Source organism: Pinus tabuliformis, chromosome 7 (assembly GCF_031772625.1).
Source record: "Pinus tabuliformis cultivar Carrire ecotype Pingquan chromosome 7, CPIR1, whole genome shotgun sequence".
Lineage (NCBI taxonomy): Eukaryota > Viridiplantae > Streptophyta > Pinopsida > Pinales > Pinaceae > Pinus > Pinus tabuliformis.
In genome coordinates, this window is record NC_142293.1 from 847,201,494 (window position 1) to 847,227,029 (window position 25,536).

General features: G+C 38.5%; 1 protein-coding gene across 1 annotated transcript; it reads right to left on the bottom strand.

The window, feature by feature from the left end:
• Window positions 1-20,175: 20,175 nt before the first annotated feature.
• On the bottom strand, window positions 20,176-21,775 carry LOC149250281 (aspartic proteinase NANA, chloroplast-like). The gene is made up of 2 exons (XM_089453604.1): window positions 21,132-21,775; window positions 20,176-21,043 (listed from the first exon to the last, which is right to left on the bottom strand). Exons 1-2 carry the CDS (start codon window positions 21,773-21,775, stop codon window positions 20,176-20,178), a joined length of 1,512 nt encoding a protein of 503 aa, XP_089309730.1.
• Window positions 21,776-25,536: the final 3,761 nt, after the last annotated feature.

The window sequence follows — 25,536 nt, forward strand, 5'->3', positions numbered from 1 at the left end:
AAAATGTCTACTGCTTTAGTTGTTCAATATCTTTGAAAGTCGATTTCTTTTCCCCATGCCACCCTGAAGTGTAAACAATAACTTCTATATGCTTTTCCATTCATTGTCATTTAATCCCTTGATGCCCCCCTTATTTTTGTTCACTTCATCATTGTACTTCTCTTCTTTATGTATATACACCTATGATACATGTTGCAACTTCCACCTTTTCATAATTCTCCATCTTTTACTTTTACATATAGTATATATGTTTTTCTTCTTCTTCCTTCTAAACAAAATAGAATATTTACATCCTTTTATATTGTTCTTTGTACACCTAAATACAAACAGTGGCTTCTTACAAAGGGTTTTCGTTTGGTTACCATAAATCTACTTGGTAAATGAATGATAGATAGTTATCAATCACCACAAAAATACTTCACTGAAATAAGATTGATTCTAATCTCATTCTATGCTCCAAAGATAGCTTTGAAAAAGTTCCAACAACAAAATTTGAATTGCACGACATTAGTACATAATATCAAAGAAACATAAAGTCTATTATCAAAATGTTTCTTCCACCACTAAACTTCAACTACTTTGTCAAAAAGACATCTAATTTATAAGCTAGAAGGCACTATTTCAAAAATATACCCACTAATGAAGTTCTTGCTTCTGGGGGCTATGTATTCTATCTTTACACTTAAGACAACTCTTTCTCATCTCCTATATTCACTTGAACTTGTGTCCCCATGTTTGTATCCGGATGGACATGCCAACGTCTTCTGGAACCCCTCAAGTAATGCTCAGAAGAGACTCCTTTATGCACAGAATAAAGGTGCCTCCAACAAACAGATACCACTCAAATATAAAATTGATTTAAACACCCAAAGATTTCCATATATACCCTTGTTTAATGTTTCTCTTCCCCAACATCCTAAAGCTTCACTACCAAACCCATCTCCTTCAACATTCCCCACTCCGACTGTACCTACCCTTCAACTTCCTCCATTCACTGCTACTTACTTCCCATATACATCACACACCCCACCATTGAATCATCCTCCTTCACCCTCCCATCCCCATATTTTGGTCAACCCTGTCCTTAACCATGCACACCACTGATTTCATGAAAGGATAGATGGCCTCTCTCCCTTTCATATTTTCTCCATATGCAAAGGATCATACCCAAATATGAAAACATAATTCTTATATGGTAACTTCTTTTGCACTCGATGTGCAACTACAAAATCCACCCACCACTTCTCCCTTGCGAACAACATGGACCCTAGCGACCAACCATTTTTCCTTGCATATCTAATACAAATAGAAGAAATTCTTATATCGTGTGTCAACCCAATATTTCAATTCACCCATGCATGAGTTGGACAGTAAAAATACATTGGTCATACTATTTGTTTCCCGCAAGACATCATTACCATCGTCAAAATTTTACCACGCTTGGTTTCTAAATTGGACACCATTATTGTTACTAGGCAAGGCTCTGACCACAAAACATATGATTTCATTGTTAGTGGGACACATGTTCTTGTAGCTTTAGAGTTCCTTTCCCCTTACCGCTCTCCTTCCATCCTTCCTTACCGCTCTAGAGCCTTTCCCCTTAAATTAAACCACTCGCCATGGTGTCATAAAAAATAACAATATGCTTGGTTTTATTTATACTTTACATCAATATTTTAAAAAAAATACAACAATTTTCAATAAATTAAACCACTGGCTATGCTATCAAAACAAATAATAATATTTTTAATAGTTAAAAGTATGTGTTTCTTTTTAAAAGGTTACAAGTTCAAAATTAGAGAGGTAGATTATGTATGCCATGTTTCCATAGAATTAGTAGTCAAAATCACTATGAGGAGATGGGTCTCTTGTCCCACAAACAAAAATGTCTAATAAACTAATTTGGTATCTTGTCTCACAAACAAAAAAGTCTAATACACTAATTTGGTATGACCTTAAAATAAAATAATAATAATAAAAAAAAAAACTAAAGTTTACAAAAATTTATTTCTTTTGAAAATATAAATCACTTAATTAGTATTACAATATACCTAACATGACATGAAATATATGAGAAGTGAATTAAGAAGTGGAAAGCAAGAGGAAAAAGAAATTGCCCAGCGACCCTACCCAAAACCCATGGAAGATGTCAATGTGGAGAAGGTCCTCGTTTGACTTGCAATACTCTATTTCCAAGTTGCAAATGCCTCTCATGACAAGGGGTGCAATATGAGAGTCAATGACTATTTGTCAAACATATAAGTTAAAAATTAACTAATAGATGGCAATAATCAATTGATATAATAATGGTTTTTCCCAAAGACAAATAATATTTACATATTAAAGATGATGATTTTTACATATTTAAGATGATGAAATTATTATTAATTATTTATATTTAACATTTTTTTCATTCAAAATTATTTTATTAGATTTTAAAATTTTATAATGGATAAACATGAAAGTTCTTACTCTCTCAATTTCATTTTAACTGAATTTTTTGACTAGGAGAACAATGTAAAAATTAACAACAAACTCCCAAGCTTTGAATAGTAACCAAAAACAAAAATACCATAAGGCTTATAACACAAAGAATAAGAATACAACTGATAGAAATCATGGAGCGTGAGGGAGAGCTAGTGCATGTATTGCACCTAGTGCATTTGGAGGTTGAGAGTCCCCATGAATATGAAACACCAAGTGAGCTACGTGCCCCTCCACTTGATCTAGGTGGCCATTAATGTGCCTTTGACTCCTCATTGATGTTGTTCTCACTCCCAGAGGTAGCCTCGGATTGCTTATAAGACGCCTAGGCACATCTAGATTTTGTGTGTCTCAAATGATTCGCAAAAAATGGAGAAATTATATATATATATATATATATATATATATATATATATATATAGATATATATATATATATATATATATAATAAAAGGAATGGATTGGTTCATTAATCCAAAGGTATAAGTCATGTATTTCTCATACTTCTTCACACATGCAATTCACATAAATATGTGCATAAAATAGTGGAGGTCAAGTAGTTCAAGGACTTGCAGTTTAATAAGCTTTTGTAGAGGAATAAGAGAGGATAATAAGAAAGAGAAACTCGTCACATAGAGCTTAAAGCATCAAGACTTCTACATTTAACACATAGAACTTGAAGCATTAAGAATTTCTACACTTATTTGAGTTACGGGTAGATATAATGGACCAAGGAGAGATTGAATGTTATGATTCATGTAGCCCAATTTTAAAGATATAATCTTAATAATCCATACATGCACATGCATTAATTAGTCAATATGAATCTATGAGGAAGTATGAAATATTTCTAGCAGCTATAATTGCATGAATTCAGAGAAGAAACATGAACATAATGGGTTTTAACAGAGGGATAACATACGGTAATACTCCAAAGGGGAATCACCACCATTTCCTTGATATTCTAAAAGATTTGTATTATAAAGTCATACAACCTAAAAATAACATGTAGTGTTTTATTTGGGATTTTTGAACCTTTGTAAAGTGTTGCTTTCCCCTATTCATATGGAGAGGGGAGCGTTGAACATTCATTACAACAAAATATCTTCGACCGAGTCTCAGTTGTCAGGTCGACTAGCTGTCTCGACCAGGGATGGCTCTATGGCCGAAAAACATTATAAAATATTAATTGCCTCATTTAATGGTGGCACATTACAGGCTGACAAGACAAGTCAACACTCAGATAATAATTTTAACAAAATATCTTTGTGCCCATCCCTACGATCGTTGTTGCTTCAGGTTGAATTTTTCACATGGTCTAGCCTCCTATGTTGCTCAGCCGACTCCTGTCGCTTATGCCTTTACTGCTTGAACCATTCATTCTTCAAAGGTGGGAGTGGGAACTATGAGTTTCATGCCATAGTACTGAGGTAGAGCACCCCTATGTGGTACTTTGTCTTCCCTCTATATGGGGGCACCATGCTGGATAATAAAGTCCTCCTGAAGTACTAAGTCCTTGTTTACTTTTGTCAACGTCGACACTGGTTTCATGTCACAAAGGGCCTTTCTGGATCAGCCCATGTCGGATTTGAATCATCCATCTTCCTTATTCAATGCCACAGTTTCCAACCCACCATGCCTTTAAATTTTTGCACTACCTAGTCGCGGAGTTCTCATATCGGGATTTCTCACTAAAAAGCCTTTACAGGATGAGGCCTCCCTATCCACTTTAGCCCCTTTTACTTCATGTGACCGGGGGCTATGACCAGGTGCTTATTTCTCAGGTGTTAGCGCCATTGTACTTCCCTCTAGGGGTATTTTTCCTTTTTTAATTGGAATACTCCATACAGATGATTTATAATTCTTTTCCTTTGGTATCTCTCCTTGATGCTTGTGTTCGCTGATCTGTGGAATTGGGCCCACTTGGGGTATTGCAATATGGAAGAGAGTGTTAGGATGAATGGTTTTCAGAGGGGGGCATGAGTGGTAAGCGGTAAGTGAGGGGCAGGGGGTGCTAAATAATATGATAGGGACACGTAGCGGTGGGGCCCAGCAGGGAAACCACCTTTTCGGACCCCCCCCGCGCCGATAAAGGGAAACATGGCAGGGTGGCTAAAAAGGCCTGGGAGCCATTGATCTGGGCAGAGTCAATCTAGGTCATCCAGATATTGGGAGTGTTTAATCAACATGTGGCCTTTGAAAAGGGACAGACCCAACAACCCTTTAAATCTATTATATAAAATATCACCTCCAGGAGAGTTCCCGCATATTGCAATCGCAGGTCGGAAGGGACTTCGGTGGAGGAGGGAGCTTTTCTTTGTGCTATATTCGATTGCCAATTTGTGATGGGTGACATTATCACTGCCACGTATCGATTTGTGATAGGTGACACGTGTCATCCAAAATATGCCCTTAGGACCCTGGAAATTCCAGATCAGCATGCCATGTGTCCTCTATACCGCTACATCATCCTCATACTACCACGTCATGATGACGTCAACTTCCATGTGGATTCATAGGGACCAATGGTTTTTTTCCATGTGCCCCCCTGGAGGAGAGAAAAAAGAGCCTGCCTGGCCATGGTTTTTCGCTGCAATCCTTCGTTAAATGGTTCTCGACCCCTCCCAGTGCTTTAACACTAAGAGCCCAATTTTTGGCAACTTTCATGGTATCAGTGTTTGGCGATGTTCATGACCCTGTGTTTGTGTGTACCCTTTTGCACCTGCAATCGCCAATATGCGATACCAGCACTCTGCGTCGTGAATCGCTAGTATGCTATGTGCCATGGGCCTCTAACCATTGATATGCCAATGTGTCATGCCTTGGGACCCGACAATTTGTCATTTGCAATATCGGCGATCAGCCGATTTCAGATTTCACTTCCTTCCCTTGCTATTGTTTCAGAAAAGCCCCGATTGCAATTTGCCATGAGCCTGACCCTTAGCCGTTTTTCCTTTGTTTTCTCGATTTCAAAGTGTATCTTCAATCTGCTCTAACTTCTGATCCATGAGTTTGTTTTTGGACTTCCACCTGCCATTGGAAACCTTATTCCAAGAAATATCCAGTGGAGGGTGTTAGATTTAGGTTTAAGAGCTTCTATGGCTTGAAAAATGGCTTCAAACTTCACTACTATTTGGCACTTGGGACAACTGAAAACTCATAATGCAGTGAGTGACAACATACGCCAAGCAATCAAGGATGTGCTATTGATTATATTGTAGGTAATTCATAAACACAATGACTTCATTACAGTTATCATATCGTTGTTGCCTCATAACCTCCAATATTGCAGTGGTGTTCTACATCTGAAGGTCCAATGACTCCATGGATGGTGTCTAGTCATCTTTGACAAGAAGAAGGGACCTATTCATGAGCCAATTCCCCCTCAAAATCTACCCCTATAACCCCATCATCGTATGTTTCTCCCACCTGACAAACACAACCTGCTAGCCAGCTGCGAGGCCCCAGCCCCATACGAACACATCCCTACTGCCTAAGCATTGATACAAGTGTAGTAGACCACCAGAATTAAGCCTTGTTACAGCCTGAGCTCGAGGTTTAGTCCAAACAAATCTGTACCAAGACCCACAGTCAGAGTGTTAATTATTATTATTATTATTATTATTATCCAACTTTAAACTCACGATCCCGTCCCACACAACTTCCCAAGACACATACAGACTCTGTCGATTCAACCACCACCTTCTTGGGATATATTGCCACAAACATCTAAGAAGGGTCTCCCCACATAAATAAAACCACCATATCCCACCAACTTCTAGACCCCCACCTCACGACACCCAGGGTTCATACGAATATAATCCCCTTCACTAGTTCTAACCCAATTTGCAGCGCTTAAAGGGTGGGGCGCAGAGATAAGACGAGAAAAACCTACACCCAGACTACAAGTGATGATAAAACATTGAAAACCAAATACCCAAGAGAGGGAACACACCAATAGACTCTTGTCTCAGGATCCCAAATTGTATAGCTAGGCTTCCCAACCAGAACACTCAACAATGCTCGTCGACCAACTACAAATGCATACACTGAATTCACCATACAAACAAGCATGCACAGGTTGGTAGCTTGTGCATAATTTAAGTTTTTCTCGCCACCCATGCAATCACCCATAACCTAAAACTAAAAATGGTGAAGCCAAACTACCTCCCAACATTTATACCAACTTCCACTCCTTTTAAAAATTTGATGCCTCCAACACCAGTGGTCATTGTTGTATGTCCTACATCTTCCCCTTCTTGTATATCCATTTCAAACCTTGTTCCTCCAACCCTATCGAGATCTCCATGTCACTATCTAATATGCTCCTTAATTGATCCACCTAATTGGAGGAAATAACAAAAGGCTAGTTTTGGGTGATAGAAAGACTTTCATCCTGACAACCCCAATTAGCAAGAAGATTTGTTACCCTATTCCTAGTTTGCAATGAGTGGGTTGTGATAATATAGTGGAAGGAAAGCCCCAAGGATTAGATTTTATGGATTAGGAGATATAACCTCCAAGTCTTTATGACCTTTTGAATCAATGAGCCATTAAGCAATTTTTGAACCATTGATACTATCAATAGTGAATCTCTATCAATTTGAAGTTGTGAATAGATCCTCTCCCAATAAAAAATCATACTATGCACCAGGACAGTAAACGATGCCATGTTGTTACTCATATAACCACAATATCCATCATAAAAACAAAGAGGGATTCCTTTGTCATCCATAAATAATCCCCCAAACCCTGATGTCCTCAGATTCCCTTTAGATGCTCCATCAAAGTTCAATTTTATAAAGCCTTTGAGGGGAAGGAAGAAAACCGAAAGAGACTTCACTAATCCATTCAACTATCAAGTGGGACTAGGAGATACTATATTTTATGAGTTTCCAAATCCTTTAATATTTTTTCCTCCAATCCTTTGGCCTTCCAATCCTCCTCCGCCCATTTTTCCGAAATAATTGTTTCTTTAATATTGATTATTTTTTGTTACCATACCTCGTCTGAGGTGCTTCACAGCTTTTGAAAACAATCCAATTGTGCTCCTTCTAGACATTCTAGAGTAGAATGCCTAGTGCTAGGATCCATACCCTTTTTACAATAAAGTTTTGAAAAAGAGAGGGTCTTCATAGGTCAACGATTTCCCATAGACTATTGTGGGATCTATCAAGGTGCCTCCATAAAAACCTGTTTTTGGTCCACAGGATTTTCTTTTGAAGACAAGTATCAGTGAGTAGGTGTTTCATTCCCCTCTCGCTCATGAGAGATCAAGCACCATGGTGGTCCTTCAAATCCTTTGCGTTGTAAAATATCTCAGGTCAATAGTCAATGGTGTCTGATCAACCATAAGAAACTAGCAATCTTTGGCCACAATTTCCCTCCCAAAACTTTACGCCATAACCCTTCTCTGGGGAGGTCATTATGATTGAAAAGAATCTTGTAGGCTTCCTTTATTATGAACATCCCCTAAATATATATCCTCATCTCATCATGCCTTCATCCCATGCTACCTGGATTTTCCTTTCCTTTAGGATAGCATCCAGCCAATGTCATTCTTGTTGGAGGATGTTGTGATTTCAATCAACCTAATTCTTCCATATCATCCATGGGTAATGAGGAATTGTGGCCTTCTAGTAGTCTGTTGTGATTGTATCCCTTGTTTTTATAGTGTGCTCTTTAATACTTCTTATCTCTCGCAGTTCACCAACTATGGAAATTGATTCCATGAGTATTCCATAAATGTGGTCGTGCTCCCATTTTTTATTTCCCAAAACATATTATTGTGGATGAATTTGGCCTGTTCCTTTGCAAATTTCCAAATCAAAGGCCCCTCCTGGAAGTCCTAGTGTCTAACTATCATTGTTCGTCCCATCATCGGGCAATATTTCCTCTTCCATATTTGTTTCCGAAGTTTCAGGCTTCTCTCTAACCATTGCCACCATAATTTATCCCCCATAAATTTGTTGAGTGTTTCTGAATCCCTCAACCCAAGACCTCATTCACTTTTTTGGACACATACCTTCTCCCAAACAACTACATCCCATTCTCTAGATTTTTGATCTCCTTACCACAATAAGTTTTTAAAAGTGGAAACAATGTCTTTATATATATCTTTTGGCGCAAGGAGCACTGACAGTTGGTAAACTGGAAGGGCCTGTAGCACCACTTTTAATAAGATAATATCATTGGGGATATTTAAAGCTCTAAAATTCCAATTCGATAATCTTCAAGATATCTTTTCCTTGAGCTCCACCCAAAGGGATACCTTTAGCTAACTCACCACCAAGGGAATACCCAGGTACTTTGTTGCTAGAGTGCCAATCTAGAATCCTAAGGATCTTTCCAAATTGCTTTGCACTAGCCTATTTGCGTTGAAGAAGTACATGTGTTATTTCTCTCCATTAATTAGGGTACCAGATGCTTCCTAAAATTATGATAAATTCTGATTATGTACCATAATCTCTTAGATCTATGGTTCCCCAAATAGTATGATATCTTCTACAAACTGTTGATGAGAAAAAGGCATGTCTTTCCCCCATATTTGGAGGCCCTTGGAAATACCCTAGTTAAATATTGATTTGATGTATCTACCTAGGCCTTTGGCGGCTAAAATAAAAGGTAAAGAGGACATCATATCATTGTGTTTGAGGCCACGAGAAGCTATAAAATTCCACAGAGGTGGTCCATTAATCATAACAGAAAAGAAGGGGGGCGATATGAGGGAGTAGATCCAATGAACCCAATCAGGAGAGAAACCATAAGGATTTAGATTACTGAGAAAGTATTCCCAATTCAACATATTTTAAGCCTTGGAAAGCTCCAATTTTACCATCATCTGTGGCTTTCTACTCCTCTTCAATGAATGCACAACTTCATGAGCATTAATGACGCCATCCATAACATGACGCCCTTCAACGAAGCCATATTGCTTTGGATCAATGAGGTGTTTTAATAATGGTTTGAGCCTTCAAACAATGACTAAAGAAATGATCTTATATATCACATTTCCCAAAGAAATAGACCGAAGCCACTTCTTTGGATTGGTTTGTTTTGGGAATCAAAATGAGGAAGGTAGCATTCAAACTTGACTACACTTGTTGAGAGCTTCATGATTCCTCTACTACAATGTGCACTTTGTTACCAATAAATGGCCAACATACCTTAAAGAAGTTAGTGGTGAACCCATCTTGTCCCAAAGCTTTATTACTATCTGTTGGCTTAGTGGGTCTCGACCCAGGTTCAGAGCTAGTTTTGCCAAACAAATCCCTACACTACTGGCCCTTCCGGCATCAACTTGCGGTGCGCAGACTGAAGTCTCACCCGAAGCAGTATGGGGGGATGTTGGAACCAATTTTCCACACCCAGATATTAGTGTAATGTCATTTTATGCCCTAAACCTTCCTTCGCACAGATCGATAAGCCTTTAGGGCTTATCGATATAACTTCCCTTAATCATATTCTATACCTCCGTGAACGTTCTCGACTGTCCTTCGCGGACCCTAAATAAGTGAATCAACCACTTACATGCCTCTGTGATTGCCCTTAATCTCATATTTACCCAAATCGGTTTAAGTGTTTGATAACTTTAACATGCAACATGATATTCTTCACATAAACAGTTACTATTACTTGCATTCATATGACAATATGAATCATGTAAAGTCACACATCAATACAATATTAATTCATAAATCCATAATTCATCATAGCATAATAGGACATTCATTCATAACATAAGGAAATAGACAAACATAGGAAATTCTGGAATACTCTTTTTATTAATACTTTAGTTCTTTTTACAGACTCAATACTTCCTTGTGCACTCAGCTACAGACTCTACTCTAGGCCTCTGCGTACACAGCTGTAGAGCCTCTCTTCTACTCTAAGACTTCTTCGCTCTTTCTTCTACTGACCCATTACATTCATCTTCATCATCGATTGTTATGCCTTAGACTCCTTAAGACTCTCTTACTTATACAATCCTATGGTCCGTAGAACATGGGTAGATCTATAAAAGCTGACACAACTTACATAGAAGAAGGGTAAAACCCTTTATGACACTTTACTATCTATGTGCTCTGTGGCCACAACTTGCGGAGACTTTACACTTTTTACAATAAAACTTGGGCTTTTTGCCCCAAACTTGGGCTTTTGCCCCAAAATTGACCCTAGGGGACCCTGTCCCAACAGGCCCCCAACACAAATATTATGACTCGCCCTTGAGTCACTCTGCTGGCATGGAGCTCTTACTACAAATACCTCCCAGCTCTACTTGTGCCACTGATACTTCAGCCGCGCTCTGCGTGGCTGCCTATTTGATCTACTCCACTAGCTGCTCTGTTGTTGGCCCTGCACTATATTCCTTGATTTTATGCCGCGTGCACTATAGGCTTGCCAACTTCTCCTCAATGTTGGCAAAGACAACATAGTCCTCATCTAGCCAAGGCCCAAATCTTTCCTCTACGTTGCTTCCACCTATTCAAGAAACTATTTTGCCTCATGTAGCTTGGCCAATGATTGTGGTGTAACGACGGTGCATGTCATCGCTCTCGCTTCAGCATATCACTGCTACAATTCACGGGCTTCTGTGTTTAACCTCTACGGGTTAGGATCTTCCTACAGAGCTGTGACTACCTCCATGGATTTCTTGAAGAGTGTGGTGCAATCCACCACCATGGCATCCACTGCTGCGACTTCATCCTTCACAGCGGCTTTTTGTTGTTCTTTGACCTCTAGCGCAGTTGAAGGTTGTGATTTCAACTCTAACTCTGTGATTTTCAGGTTCAGTTCAAACTTAACCTTGGCCACTTCCGTCTTTGCGTTGCACACACCTGCAACCAACTTCCTGATCTTCGCCTCCAATGACGCTTCCTTTAGGATATCCAGTTTAGGGACTGTTCTGTATGCCTCAGCTACCACGACTACAAGTTGGTCGTTCTGTACCTGAACTTTCTTTTGGGCCTCTAGTGCTGTTGATTTCTCCATGAACATATGTTCATTGTTGACTTTGTACTCACTGATCAGGCTTAGTGCGCGCTGCTCCCAAGCCTTAACTTCTGCTATCACACCTGCTTGCAGTGTGTGAAGAAACTCGTTGGGGAGCGCAGTTAGGTTGAGGCCAATATTCTTCAAAGTGCTGACAATAGCCTTGTTAGTGGCTACCTCCATACTCAAAGATCCATCAAACAGTGTGACTTCCTGGAGATCCAAGGACCGAACCATCTCTGTTGCTTGAGTGGTCCCTAGTGCCAAACTAGTTGATGTCGTGTTGCTCTATCTTGCACCTGCCTGGAGTCTAGCCGTTTGGATCTGCAGCTCACACAGACTCATTTGGATGGTGCTCAGCGCCTTCTTTTTCTACTGCTCAAACTACTGTAGCATTTATGTTGTTGTATCCCAAACCTTCTCTCCAATTTCATCCAATTTGCCACCCGTGAAAGTAATCGGATCTAGTGATGACTTGGTGGTTTTCACCTTTTTTCACGGTCCTTCCTTTTCTTGCTCCCTGTACTACTTTATTCAGAAGGGAGTGCTTTCCTCCTGATCACCACCGCCCTGATCTGACTATTCCTCCTTTGTTTGGGGCGAAGGATACTTCTGACTTCTTTCAGAGTCGCTCTCTTCCTACTCTACATGTTCCTTCATGGTGCACTCCACTTCTACTCGGGCCTTTCCCTCAGCCTCTTTCTTCCTCTTCTCAGCCAACTATTGAACCTTCTCCTTGGCCACTTCCTTTTTCTTCTTCTCTGCGGACTTTATAGTCCTTGTGGCCATGTCAGAAGGAGAATTCCACTTTGTTTGCCAACGCTTGATGACCTCTTCAATAGCATCATCCATAGCAAAGCATGGTAGGTCGAACCATTTCTTATAGGGGTCTTTTCGCACCTGGATGTAGACATGGTGGAAGTCTGCTTTGAACTCCATGTGCCCCGAAAGTTTCTCAAACATGGTTGGTGACAACTGGTGCTTTTCGTTGATGGCCATGTGAATGCTCACCTCCATCAGTACCCAAAAGAATTTTCTCTCTGTGACGCGCTCAGCATCTTTGGTGGCCCAGAGAGATGCAAATTTGGCGGCTTTCGATAAATCCTTCTCCACAGGAGGAAACTAGTTGTTCTCTGGCAAATCCTATGTGATGTGCACTATCGAAAGAAATAGCCATGAATAGTGGAATGTTTTACTGTCATTTTGTGCCTCTCTACAGTTCGAGAGGAACTCACTACACAGGTAGTGCGCCTAGTTGAACTGTACGCCCTCAGTGCACTGAGCTGCTAATGAAACCACTGGTGCTGACAACTCATCCATGTGGCACTTTTGCATAACTTTTCCAGCCAGAATCTGCGTAGCAATCTTGATCGCGGGGTTAGTGATGGAAGTAATTGATTATCCGCACGGCTTCTTCACAAGTTTAAACTTGTCCTTCACCTTCTTAGCAAGGTCGCACTTGCTCGTCTTTCTATCGAACACTTTGGCTGGATTCAATCCTGAATGTGGCAATAGAGTGATCTGATGGATCATCATATCAGTGATGGGGATCAACGCATTTAACCACAAGAACCCGTCATGCACCAGGCATAGCAATTGCTTAATGACAATCAGGTTTATATTTGAGTGATGATAGTGTGGCACCCATAACAGGTTCAACAACCCCGACTTGTTGACTCTGTGAATCCACTCCACAGGCTCCAATGTGGTGATACGAGACTCTTTATAGAAGACCCTCTATATGAAGGAGTCGGTAACCAGGTGGGGAAACCGCTCATGGTCCGCTAAATCCCAGTCTTTGAGTTTTAAGTGTGGGATCCGTGCCAAGCGCGGACCTTCAAAGGTAATTTTCTTTGGTAATAGGGGTGTGTTGAGGAGGAACTGTCCTACATCTGGGTCCTTCAGGACCTTCACCTTTCCCTTGCATGGAGGGATATACTCTGGTAGATTATAAATAGGGTCCACCCCCTCAATGTTGATATCTTCTGCGCCCTCCTCAGCCTCCAGATCTACCACCTTCCCCTTCTCCTTTGTGCTTATTTTTTCTTTCCTCTAGGCCTGGGTAGCTGCATGTTTCCTCAATGACTCACGCACTGGCATCGACTTCTTTTGCTTATCCTTATTAGGCTTTGGGACCTCCTTTACCGACGTAGGCTTCGCCATAAGCGACCTCGGCGCCATAGGCACTGCAACTAGAACTTCCGTACTCATCACTTTTGGAGCAGCTCCCTCAGAGGCGATAGCTCCCCCAGTACTAGCAGTCTCTGCTAGTGTGGACATTATGTTGTGGATAAATTGCTGGGTGTCTTCAAGTATCTTCTCAAATACAGAGGCACCGAACAAATCCGCTTAAAACTGAGGATTCATAAACACTTGACAAGTCAACTTAGAAATTCTCATAATGCAAATTATTTCTTGCTAGACGACCATGTGTAATTTATAGGCTAATTTGAATTCAAATTCGACCATTCCCCCCAAAATCTGTCCATAAATGCTAGAGTGGTGGAATATTTTCAAAGATTTCACCCTTAAATTTAGCCTTAAATGCCTTAAATGTCGCCCCCCCCGCTCCTCTTAACCGTCTCCCAGTAGTCAAATCACGAACAGTGACGGTAACTATCACTTTCAGGTTGCATTTTGTAGTCTCTCCTTCTATAGCACATATCCCTTTATGCTTCTTTTGGTACCGTTACACCCTCTTGTTTCGCGCAGAGCCCTTGTTGCGCAGCTCTACACACCGGGTAGTGTATTTTATAATTTCGCGCCTCCTTACAGCTTCCTGGAGTGCTAAGATTATGCTACCATCATGTAGTCATTGGGTCGGATCCCCGGTGTATGGCTTCAATATGCTTTCATTTACCTTTCCCATAAATGGATCTCCATTCAATTTCACAAGCTGAACTACTCCACCATCGGTAATCTCTTTGATAACATGTGGCCCTGGCCAATGTATCTGAAATTTTCCTGGAAACTTATCAAAATTACTGTCATATATTAAAACTAAATCATTTACCCTGAAGGTGTGCAGTTTGATGTACTGATCATGCCATGTCTTTTCATGTTCCTTCTGAACTTGCTGATGGAATCCAGCCAAAAAATCTATCTTCCTCGAGCTCTGCTATCTGTGCGAGACACTCTTCTAAGGCTCTACGGTCTGCCATTCCTGTGAATGCCGCTATGTGTAGACTAGACACAATGTACTCCATAGACATCACAGCCTCTACACCATAGACCAGCCTAAAATCAACATCTACACTGAAACCAATGCATTTAATGCATTCAATCAAATAGGATTAGAAATCACCATATGCATCTAGAGCAAGCAATCAAATAGGATTAGAAATATACATATACATTGAAATCAATGCATCTAGTGCAAACAATCAAATATAATTACAAATCAACATCTACACTGAAATCAATACATCTAGTGCAAGAATCAAATAGGATTATAAATCATCATCTACACTGAAATCAATGCATCTTGTGTAAGAAATATTCTTCTCTCTCCCCTCTCCATCTATATCTATATCTCTCTTCATCTATCCTTCTTTGTCTCTATATCTCACCCCCCAAATGCACACGCTCTCTCTGTCCAGATATATCTATCTCTCCCTACCTCCCTCCCCCTCCCTCTCTTTATCTCTCTCCTTGTCCCTCTCTTCACCTCCCATCTATATCTCTATCTCCTTATGCCTCTTATTTATCTCTCTATATCACCCCCAAAGCATACACACTCTTTATCCATATCTATATATCTCTCCCCCTCCCTCTCTCCCCCTTTTGTTTCTCTTCCCTCCTTCTCTCCTCCCTCCCTCTCTCTCCTTGCCTCATCTCTCTCTCTCTCTCTCTCTCTCTCTCTCTCTCTCTCTCTATGTATTTCTTCTTACCTACCTCCCCCCCTCCAATTCTCTCTCTCTCCCTCCCTCTTTGTCCCTTTCTCTCCCACCTCACTCTATCTCTCCACCCCCTATCTCCAAGCTCCAAGTTTGTTACTATCTCCCTCCCTCTCTCCTCTCTCCTTCTCCCCCCTTCCTTCCATCTCTCCTTCTTTGTCTCTCTATCTCACCCCAAAACATACATACTCTCTCTTGTCACTCCCTCTCTCTCTCTCCACTTTTCTCTCTCTGTGTCTTTCTTCTTCACTCCCTCTCTCCCCCTCCAACTTCGTCTCTTTGTCCCTCCCTCTCTCCTCCTCACTCTCAAGTCCTCTCTCTGGTCCTTCCCCTCTCTCCCTTTCTCTCCTACCTCCTCCTCTCTCTATGCCCTCCAAACTTGTAACTATATATCCCTTCCCGCCCCCCTCTCTCTCTATACTCTCGAACCTTGTCATTATCTCTCCCCCCCTTCATCTTTGTGTCTCCCCTATCTCTCTCTTACCCTTCTCTCCCTCCTCTCTTTCTCTATCTCTCTTCATTCCTCCTCTTACTTCTCCTTCATTGTATCTCCTCCTCTCCCTTGTCACTCCCCCTATCTCTTCACCTCTACCACTCTATGTCTTTGTTCTTCCCTCCATATATATCTAGAGTTAATATGTCATGACAAATTAATATATATTATAATATAAAAATTTGAATATTATATTAAATTTAATACAATTGCATTAATCTAAAGTTATTAAATTTACTAATATTAATATTATAATATATTAATATTAATATTAAATATAATGTCAATATTATAATATCAATATTAAATTTAATGATGTTTTTTACTTGGCATGATAGAAAGATTTGTAATAAATCTACATCAAATTAATATCTTCAAATATTATAATTTTGATGTGGAAATATTTGTCTTTAAAGATTTTCATATATCCCTATGATATGGCTTTTCGTTTTAAAGATTCATTTACGAATGTTTAGTTAAAAGAAATATTAAAAGATATTGGAGCAAGATTTTTTATTCTTTGTGTTGACTTAACATTTTTCCTTTGATTTAAGAAATGGAATTGGCTTTAGTAATGAGTAAAAATGTTTAAAATTTTACCTAATTTTAAATTTCAATGTGGTAAAAAAATATCTTAAAGGTAAATTTATGATCCATTCAAATTCACTTGTATGAGAAAAGAACTATTAAAAGCATGAGATAATTTACTATCCATTCAAATACATAGTTATATTTTAATAATTAATCTTAGTCCATTGGCCAACATTAGGGAAAATTATTTTTATTATTTTTTTGAGAGGTGACATGATGTGAACTATTAAAAGCATGAGATAATTTACTATCCATTCAAATACATAGTTATATTTTAATAATTAATCTTAGTCCATTGGCCAACATTAGTGATAATTATTTTTATTATTTTTTTGAGACGTGACATGATGTGAACTATTAAAAGCATGAGATAATTTACTATCCATTCAAATACATAGTTATATTTTAATAATTAATCTTAGTCCATTGGCCAACATTAGCGAATTTATTTTTTATTATTTTTTTGAGATGTGGCATACTTACACAGCGGGGTCATACTAGGTTGTCGCCTCTTGGAGCAATGACCTAAGATCTAAAAGTTGGAATAGATGATTAATGAAATTTCCACTCACCATGGTCCAAGTTCTCCTTCTAGAACCTCCGAGAAGAAACATTATAGTATAATTCGAAACTACATGTTTTATGCATGAATTTAGGAGCATCCAAGAAGATTGACTTCCTTTGATTATATCTCCTAAAATATCATGATTCAAGATGTAAATATTGGACCAAATGATCAGTGGAATTCTCCCTTACTATGTTCCAAGTTAAAAGTTTTGGAACCTCCTAGAAGAAAAGTTATAACCAAAATTCTAACATGATCTATTTAAATATGCCTTTGGGAAGCCCAACTTCCTTCTTAAAATTTCATAACCTATGATCTGGAAATTGGAAATCAAGGAGATTTCCCCTCGCTATGCTCCAAGTTTCAACTTCTGGAACCTCCCACAAGAAAAGTTATAGCAGAATGCCAACATGACCTATTTAAAAAAGAATTTAGGAAGCCTATCTTCCTCAACCAATGTTGTTACAAAATTTATTACTTATAAGAAGCTACATCAAAATAGTACTACAATTACAACCATGATCCATTTGTCGAAGTGTAAATGAATGTACATAAAAACTTGTTGGAAAGAGAAATTAAATGATCACATTTTCCACTAAACCATCTATGCCATAATTATCATTAACACAAATACATATTTATTAATTACATCCAAAAAAATATGGGAAAATGAAGTAGGGTGAGCCATGTTCCACCCCACCATATGGTTAGTTGTGCCACAATTTTTTCACAATTGGCCACCCGTTATACTATACTTTGATTTTTTGAGAAAAACTTAACTCGGGGGTATTTCACACACTTAAATTTAGACCAAATTTTAAAAGTGTTGTACATAGAATTACTCCACTTTTATTTTTAGTTAAAATTCAGTGATTCTTAATTTCATAGTTATATGTACATTCCCCAATTCCCCTAACTTACTAAATTCTTGAATTTTGTCATTATATATTTTTATACATTTTATATATATATATATAATTAATTAATTATTGTTCTTTATCCACCCAGACGTAATTGTCATATCAAGCTTAGCTTGGGGATCTATAAGTGACTGTTTAGAAAGATAATTTTACATCCCTAATAAGTAAACTCTTGTTATTTAACCAAGAAATATGGTCTCCATATTCTTGTCTCTCATATAGACACCTTTCTTATTTTATTCTTAAAGATTCCATATCTTTGCCAAGGTCAATCAAGACTTGGTTGTGACTCCATATACATATGTTGGAAACATTGAAAGGCTTCCCCCATACTTTACACAAATATGCACTCATCTATATCAAATGCATCAAATTATAATATAATTAAATCAAGTTCAAATGGCATGTTACCCTTAATTAGTTTATAGGCTTGCAAGTGGACATGGTTTTTTTGTCTTTAGTTAGAATAATTTGTAAAGTTCATTGTTTATGATTCTTACTATCATCCCTCAGATACATCATTACTTTTTTTGTCTTCTACATCAGTTTGGCTAATGTAACCTTCCACTCATTCATTCAAATCCATCTAGAAGTCCTATAGACTAAGTACACAATTTGTGCACAATTTATACTTGATTGCAGACTAAGTAACATTTTCCAAGTTATACATAACATAATAAAAAATGACCAATAAACTCTTTAATCAATTGTCAGATTGACCTCCTAATCCTTCTCAAAAGAGATTAAGCAAGGAGGAGCATCACAATGTGGTTGATGAAATAAGGCGGTAAGGTGATGCTCATCATCTGTTGTGACTAGAAACCTCAAGTTCAAAAAAAAAAAAGAGAAATGAAAGAATTAGAGGAGAGTATAAGGTAAAAGAGACAGGAGATATCTAATAGCCATATGATGGAGGAAGTAGTTGGCTTGGTTAGCAAGTTAGTTCAGTCTTGTGCTCAAGCTACCAAGTATTTTAGAATAGTAGAAACTTACTAGATGACTAAGGCATTGGCCACCCATGCACTAGAACTGAGGTGGGTGGAGCTAAAGGACCTCTTGCATACAACTTGTATCTTCAAGATAATGTTTGAAATAGTCTACAAGGGCATGCGGGCCTGTCTGAGGTGGGGATTTTGGTGACTAGGGCTAATGGAGAGCATAAAAAGAATTGTGACATAGAAAGTTCTCATGGTTAAGGGCAAGGATTCTCTAACAACAAACCAAAAATACAAAATAAAGGCAAGTGTTGAGTGGTAAGAATGTCTTAGAGATAGTAGTGGAGCTTGTTATTTTGACATAGACAATGATAAATAGTGGTATTTTGAGCATGTGAAGGATCAAGCTAGTTAGTTTGACATAGACAATGATACATAATGTTACATGTGAAGGACATCATTTCTTAGTTGTCAAGCACCCCACTGAAATTGATATAGCAATTTTTTATATAAGAGTAAACAAAAATTCCCTTTTTATTTTTATTTTTAAAAATGTAAAATTTAATATAAATAATAAGAAAAAAACATCACAACTAATAAAAAAATTCAAAATTCAAAGAACTTGTCTTTTTTTAGGAAATATCTAGGCAGATCCGCTCAAATGGATCACATTTGGTCAGCTTATTAGCAGCACCTAACTTTGAGGTGGTCGAATAGAATTGGCCCCATGACCTCCCATTAGCAAGGTGCTTTAGCCACGAGAACTGGACCAATTGAACTAAAATTGAAGTAACCCTCTCAGGCTTAATTCAAATAAATTATTAACAATTTAAATAAATTAAATATTATAAATAATTGTTTTCCCATATTAATATCAATTTATAATTTCATGATCCATGTTTAAAAAAATAATATTTAAATAATAAAAAAGGTAGATGCTTGAGACAAAATCTTGAATCACATTGCACGATATCTTTAATAGAAGGAATAAGACTGGTTGTCAAAGAAAGAGAAAATAAGTGCGTAATAAACATGATAAATAATTCTAGATCTTGAACTTTTGTAACCCATAATTATGTAATAAGATTGTCTTTAAGATAAATAATTATTAATAAATTAACTATAAAAAAAATATAAACCTATCATAAATAAAGTCTCAAAGTGTCACCTATGTAGTAGGTTTTGAAAATAAAAATTTAATGAGGTTTAAAATTTTAAAAACAAACTTGTAACTTATTTACAGTACGAATAACTATGAATAAATTAAATGTTATAATTACTCAAACTCTAAAGCAAAGAATTAAGATGGCAGGCCTTTCCAAAACAGAACTGAACAGTCAGCTGGAGCAAATCCAAGGAGAGATTTCTGGACATCGTACTGAAACAAGAAATTTTGCTGCAGAAGATTCCCAATAATATTTGGCGACCCATCCGAAATGGGTTTGAACCCTACGCATCCCACTCCTTCCTCCACCTCCAAGACATAGTTGCCAGAGGGCGGACTAAATATTTTCCCCCCACCAAAAACGATTGACAAATTTGGCAATTTCAGTTTTTTCACTCCCGATGTCTTGAAGCACAGATCAAGCTGCGCGAGTTCTTGTGTTGCAACCCTGGGATATGCAATGGCCGCACCAAGAGCCTTCATTATTACATCATACGCCTCTTTTGTGAAATATGTCAGAGAAGTCCCAGAGTCTACAATGGTCCCTCCATTACCAGAATTAATATCCATCTTCCAAGCATTGCTGGATATGGGAAGACTCTTTCCATCAATCACCATTCCTTGAACTCCAACATAATAATTCGATGTGCCTCCTTTCAGAATAGGGGTATACTGAACGGGCTTCTTTAAAAACTTGGACGACTGTTGGAGAATATCTCCGAAGACCAGCGAGTTTTTCACTGTGAGGGGATTCAGATAGTCTCTTAAGCAGAAAGAAAACTTGCCTCCATATAAAGGGAGAGTTTGTTGAGCAAATGAAGTGAAAGCTTGACCTAATCCCAGCACGCCTCCGGAGCTCACAGGTGAACCCGCAGGCTGGTTCTCCATTCCGCATCCCATCAATATACTCTTTCCCCCATACTGGTTGTTATCTGTGGACTTCAGGGTTATGGTTTCCCGGATATAAGGGCCGCTGGTGGTGGTGCCATCCATGTAACGCTGGCTGTACTTGCACGCCTCCTGAGGTCACAGGTGAATCCGCAGGCTGGTTCTCAATTCTGCATCCCATCAATATACCCTTTCCCCCAAACAGCTTAGCTTTGTTATCTGTGGACTTCAAGGTTATGTTTTCCCGGATATAAGGGCCGCTGGTGGTGGTGCCATCCATGTAACCCTGGCTGTACCTGCACGCCTTCATGGAACCATAACATGCTATCGATGGGGTTAGTACAGAAACGGCCCTGCAATCTATGGAATTACAGGGAATATATGATAAAGAGGAGGATTTTGTGGGTTGGAACGTGGGAAGGGGCTTTGCGGTAGCGGATCGGATATTGGGATTGCAATTCACCCACACAAGATCGCTGCCTGTGTCTGGAACCATGAGAACCTTCTGAGGAGGGGTTCCCACGCTGAGGTCTACGAAATAAAGAGCCAATCCCATGTCTAGTGCACCAGAGCCTATAGGCATTTCAAAGCCTGAAGTTCCTAGCCTCCTGTGATGATAAGTCGAAGTATTATTATTCATGGATTGGGAGGACCTTGTAATTCGCATGGAGTCCACACGTAAAAGTGCTTGTATCATGTCATGCCTGCTTCTCAACTGCTTCTTGTGGATCATTTTCATCTCCATCTTCACACTTATATCTCCACCTCCATTTGCATGTTGCAGCAAGAAGAGACAGTGCAGGATGAAGAGCATCAGAACCGAGCCATATTTCTCCATTTTCATCATTTTCGTACGAGCTACTTAAAATTAGTGTCACCCAGCCCATGAACAGATCATACTTGATGGTTTTATTTATACTTTACATCAATATTAAAAAAAAAAAAAAAATTACTACAATTTTCAATAAATTAAACCAATAGCCAGGGTGTCAAAACAATATTAAAAAAAAAAAAATTACAACAATTCTCAATAAATTAAACCACTAGCCACGGTGTCAAAACAAATAACAATATCCTTTGTTTTATTTATACTTTACATCACTATTAAAAATAATAATAAATTATAACAATTTTCAATAAATTAAAGCACCTTTTATGGTGTCACAACAAAGAACAATATCTTTAATAGTTAAGAGCATGTGTTTCTTCTTATAAAGTTACAGGTTCAAAATTAGAGAGATAAATTATGTATACCATGTTTTTATAGATTTAATAGTCAAATCAAATAGGTCTCTTGTCCCACAAACAAAAAAAGTCTAATACACTAATTTAGTGCCATGTCCCACAAAAAAAACTAATACACTAATTTAATGTAATCTTAAAATTAAATAATTATAATTATAATTATAATTAAAAAAAAATTTAAATCACTTAATTTATATTACAATATACCTTACGTGACTTAAGAAAGGAAAAGAAAATTGCCCAACGACCCTACCCATGGAAGATGTCAGTGTGCAGAAGGTCCTCATTTGACTTGCAATACTCTATTTCCAAGCTACAAATGCCTCTCGTGACAAGAGGTGCAATATGAGAGTCAATGGGTATTTGTAAAACATATAAGTTAAAAATTAACTAATAGATGACCATAATTAGTTGCTATAATAATGGCTTTTCTCACATATAAATAATATTTACATATTAAAGATTATGATATTTACATATTTAATATGATGAAATTATTATTAATTATTTATATTTAACATTTTTTATAATGAATAAATATGAAAATTCTTACTCTCTTAGTCTTATTTCGACTGAATTTTTTGACTAAGAGAGCAGTGTAAAAATCAAGAACAAACTCTCAAGATTTACATAGTAACTAAAAATAAAAAGACCATAAGGCTCATAACACAGAGAATGAGAATACAACCAATAGAAATCATGGAACGCCAGGGAGAGTTGGTGTATCTCTTGCACCTAGTGCATATGGAGGTTGAGAGTCCCCATGAATATGAAACTCCAAGTGAGCTACATGCCCCTCCACTTGATCTAGGTGGTCATTAATGCACCTTTCACTTGTCATTGACGTTGTTGTCACTCCCAGAGACAACCTCAGATTCCTTACAAGACCAGTGCCTGGACACATCTAGATTTTGTGTGTCTCAAATGATTCTCAAGAAAATGGAGACATCACATATATATATATATATATATATATATATATATATATATATTAAAAGGAATGGGTTGGTTCATTCATCCAAAGGTATAAGTCATGTATTTTTGGTACTTCTTCACATATGCAGTTCACATAAATATGTGCATAAAATAGTGGAGGCCGAGTAGTTCAAGGACTTACAGTTTAATAAGATTTTGTAGAGCAATGAGAGAGGATAAGAAGAAAGAGCAACTCATCACATAGAGCTTAAAGCATCAAGAATTCTACATTTAACACATAGAGCTTGAAGCATTAAGAATTTCTACACTTATTTGAGTTACGGGTAGATATAATGGACCAAAGAGAGACTGAATGCTATGATTCATGTAGCGCAATTTTAAAGATATAATCTCAATAATCCATACAGGCACATGCATTAATAAGTCAATACAAATGAATCTGTGAGGAAGTATGAAATATTTCTAGCAGCTATGATTGCATGAATTCAGAGAAGAAACATGAACATAATGGGTTTTAACATAGGGATAACATATTGTAATACTCGAAGGGGGAATCACCACCATTTCCTTGATATTCTGAAATATTTGTATTATAAAGTCATACAGTCTGAAAATAACATGTAGTGTTTCTTTAGGATTTTTGAACCTTTGTAAAGTGTTGCTTTCCCCTATTTATATGGAGAGGGGAGTGTTGAACATTCATTACAACAAAATATCTTCAACTTAGTCTGAGCTGTCAGGTTGACTAGTTGTCTCGACTAGGGATGGCTCTGTAGCCCAAAAACATTACAAAATATTAATTGCCTCATTTAATGGCAGCACATTACAGGGTGACAAAACAAGTCAAAAATCAGATAAGAATGTTAACAAAATATCTAGGTGGCCATCCCTGTGATTGTCGTTGCTTCAGGTTGAATTTTTCTCATGGTCTCACCTCCTTTGTTACTTAGTTGACTCCTGTCGCTTCTGCCTTTATTTCTTGAACCATTAATCCTTCAAAGCTGGGATTGGGAACTATTTGTTTCATGTCGCAGTACTGAAGTAGAGGACCCCTAGGCGGTACTTCATCTTCCCTTTTTATGGGGGCACCATGCTAGATAATCAAGTCCTCCCGAGCTATTAAGTCCTTGTTTACTTCTGTCAGCGTCGACCCTGGTTTTGTGTCACAAAGTGCCTTTCTAGGTCAGCCCATGTTGGGTTTGAATGTTCCATCTTCGTTATTAAATGCCACAGTTTCCAACCCACTGTGCCTTTAATGTTTTGCACTACCTCAACGTAGAGTTCTCATATAAGGATTTCTCAATTAAAATCCTTTACAGGACGGGGCCTCCAGATCCACTTTAGCCGCTTTTACTTCATGTGAATGGAGGTTATGACCAGGTGCTTAGTCCTTAGGTGCTAAGGCCATTAGACTTCCCTTCGAGGGCCTTTTTCCTTTGTTACTTGGAATATCGCATACCAACGATTTATAACACTTTGCCTTTGGTATCTCTCCTTGACGCTTACGATCATCACTCTGTAGGATTTAGCCCACCTAGGGTATCGCAATCACAATACATGAGAGAGTGTGAGGATGAGTTGCTTTCGGGGGGGGCATGAGTGATAAGTGGTAAGTGAGGTGGCGGGTGCAAAATAATATGAGAGGGAAACATAGTGTCAGGGCCTAGCAGAGAAATTGCTTTTTTGGACCCCCCCCCCCCCCCCCCCCCGGCCAATAAAGGGAAACATGGTGGTGGGGGCCATAAAGGCCTGGGAATCGTCGATCTAGGCAGAGTCAATCTAGGTCATCTAGAGATGGGGGGTGTTTAATCAACATGTGGTCTTTGAAAAGGGATGGACCCGACAACCCTTTAAATCTATTGTATAAAATATCGCCTCCAGGACAGTTCTCGCATATCGCAATCGTAGGTCAGAAGGGACTTCAAAAGAGGAGGGACCTTTGCTTTGTGCGATCACTGATTTCTGATTTGTGATGGCTGATGTCATCACTACCATGTGTCTCTTTGTGAGAGGTGACACATGTCACCTAGAAATGCCCCCTTAGGACCTTGAAAATGCCAGATTAGCATGCCACGTGTCCTCCATACTGCTACGTCATCCCCATACTACCACATTATGATGATGTTAGCTACCATGTGGATTCATAGGGACCAATGGTTTTCCGCCACGTGCCCCCCTCGGGGAGACAGAAAAGCGCCCAAATAGCCTTTAGTTTTTTGTTGTAATCCTTTGTTAAATGGTTTTCGACCCCTCCCAGCGCTTCAAAACTAAAAGCCCAATTTTCAGTGATTTTAATGATATGGACGTTTGACGATATTTTGATATCGACATTCAGCGATGTTCGTGACCCTATGTTTGTGTGCACCCTTTTGCACCTATGATCGCTGATATGTGATATCGACCCTCTACATCGTGAATCCCTGATAG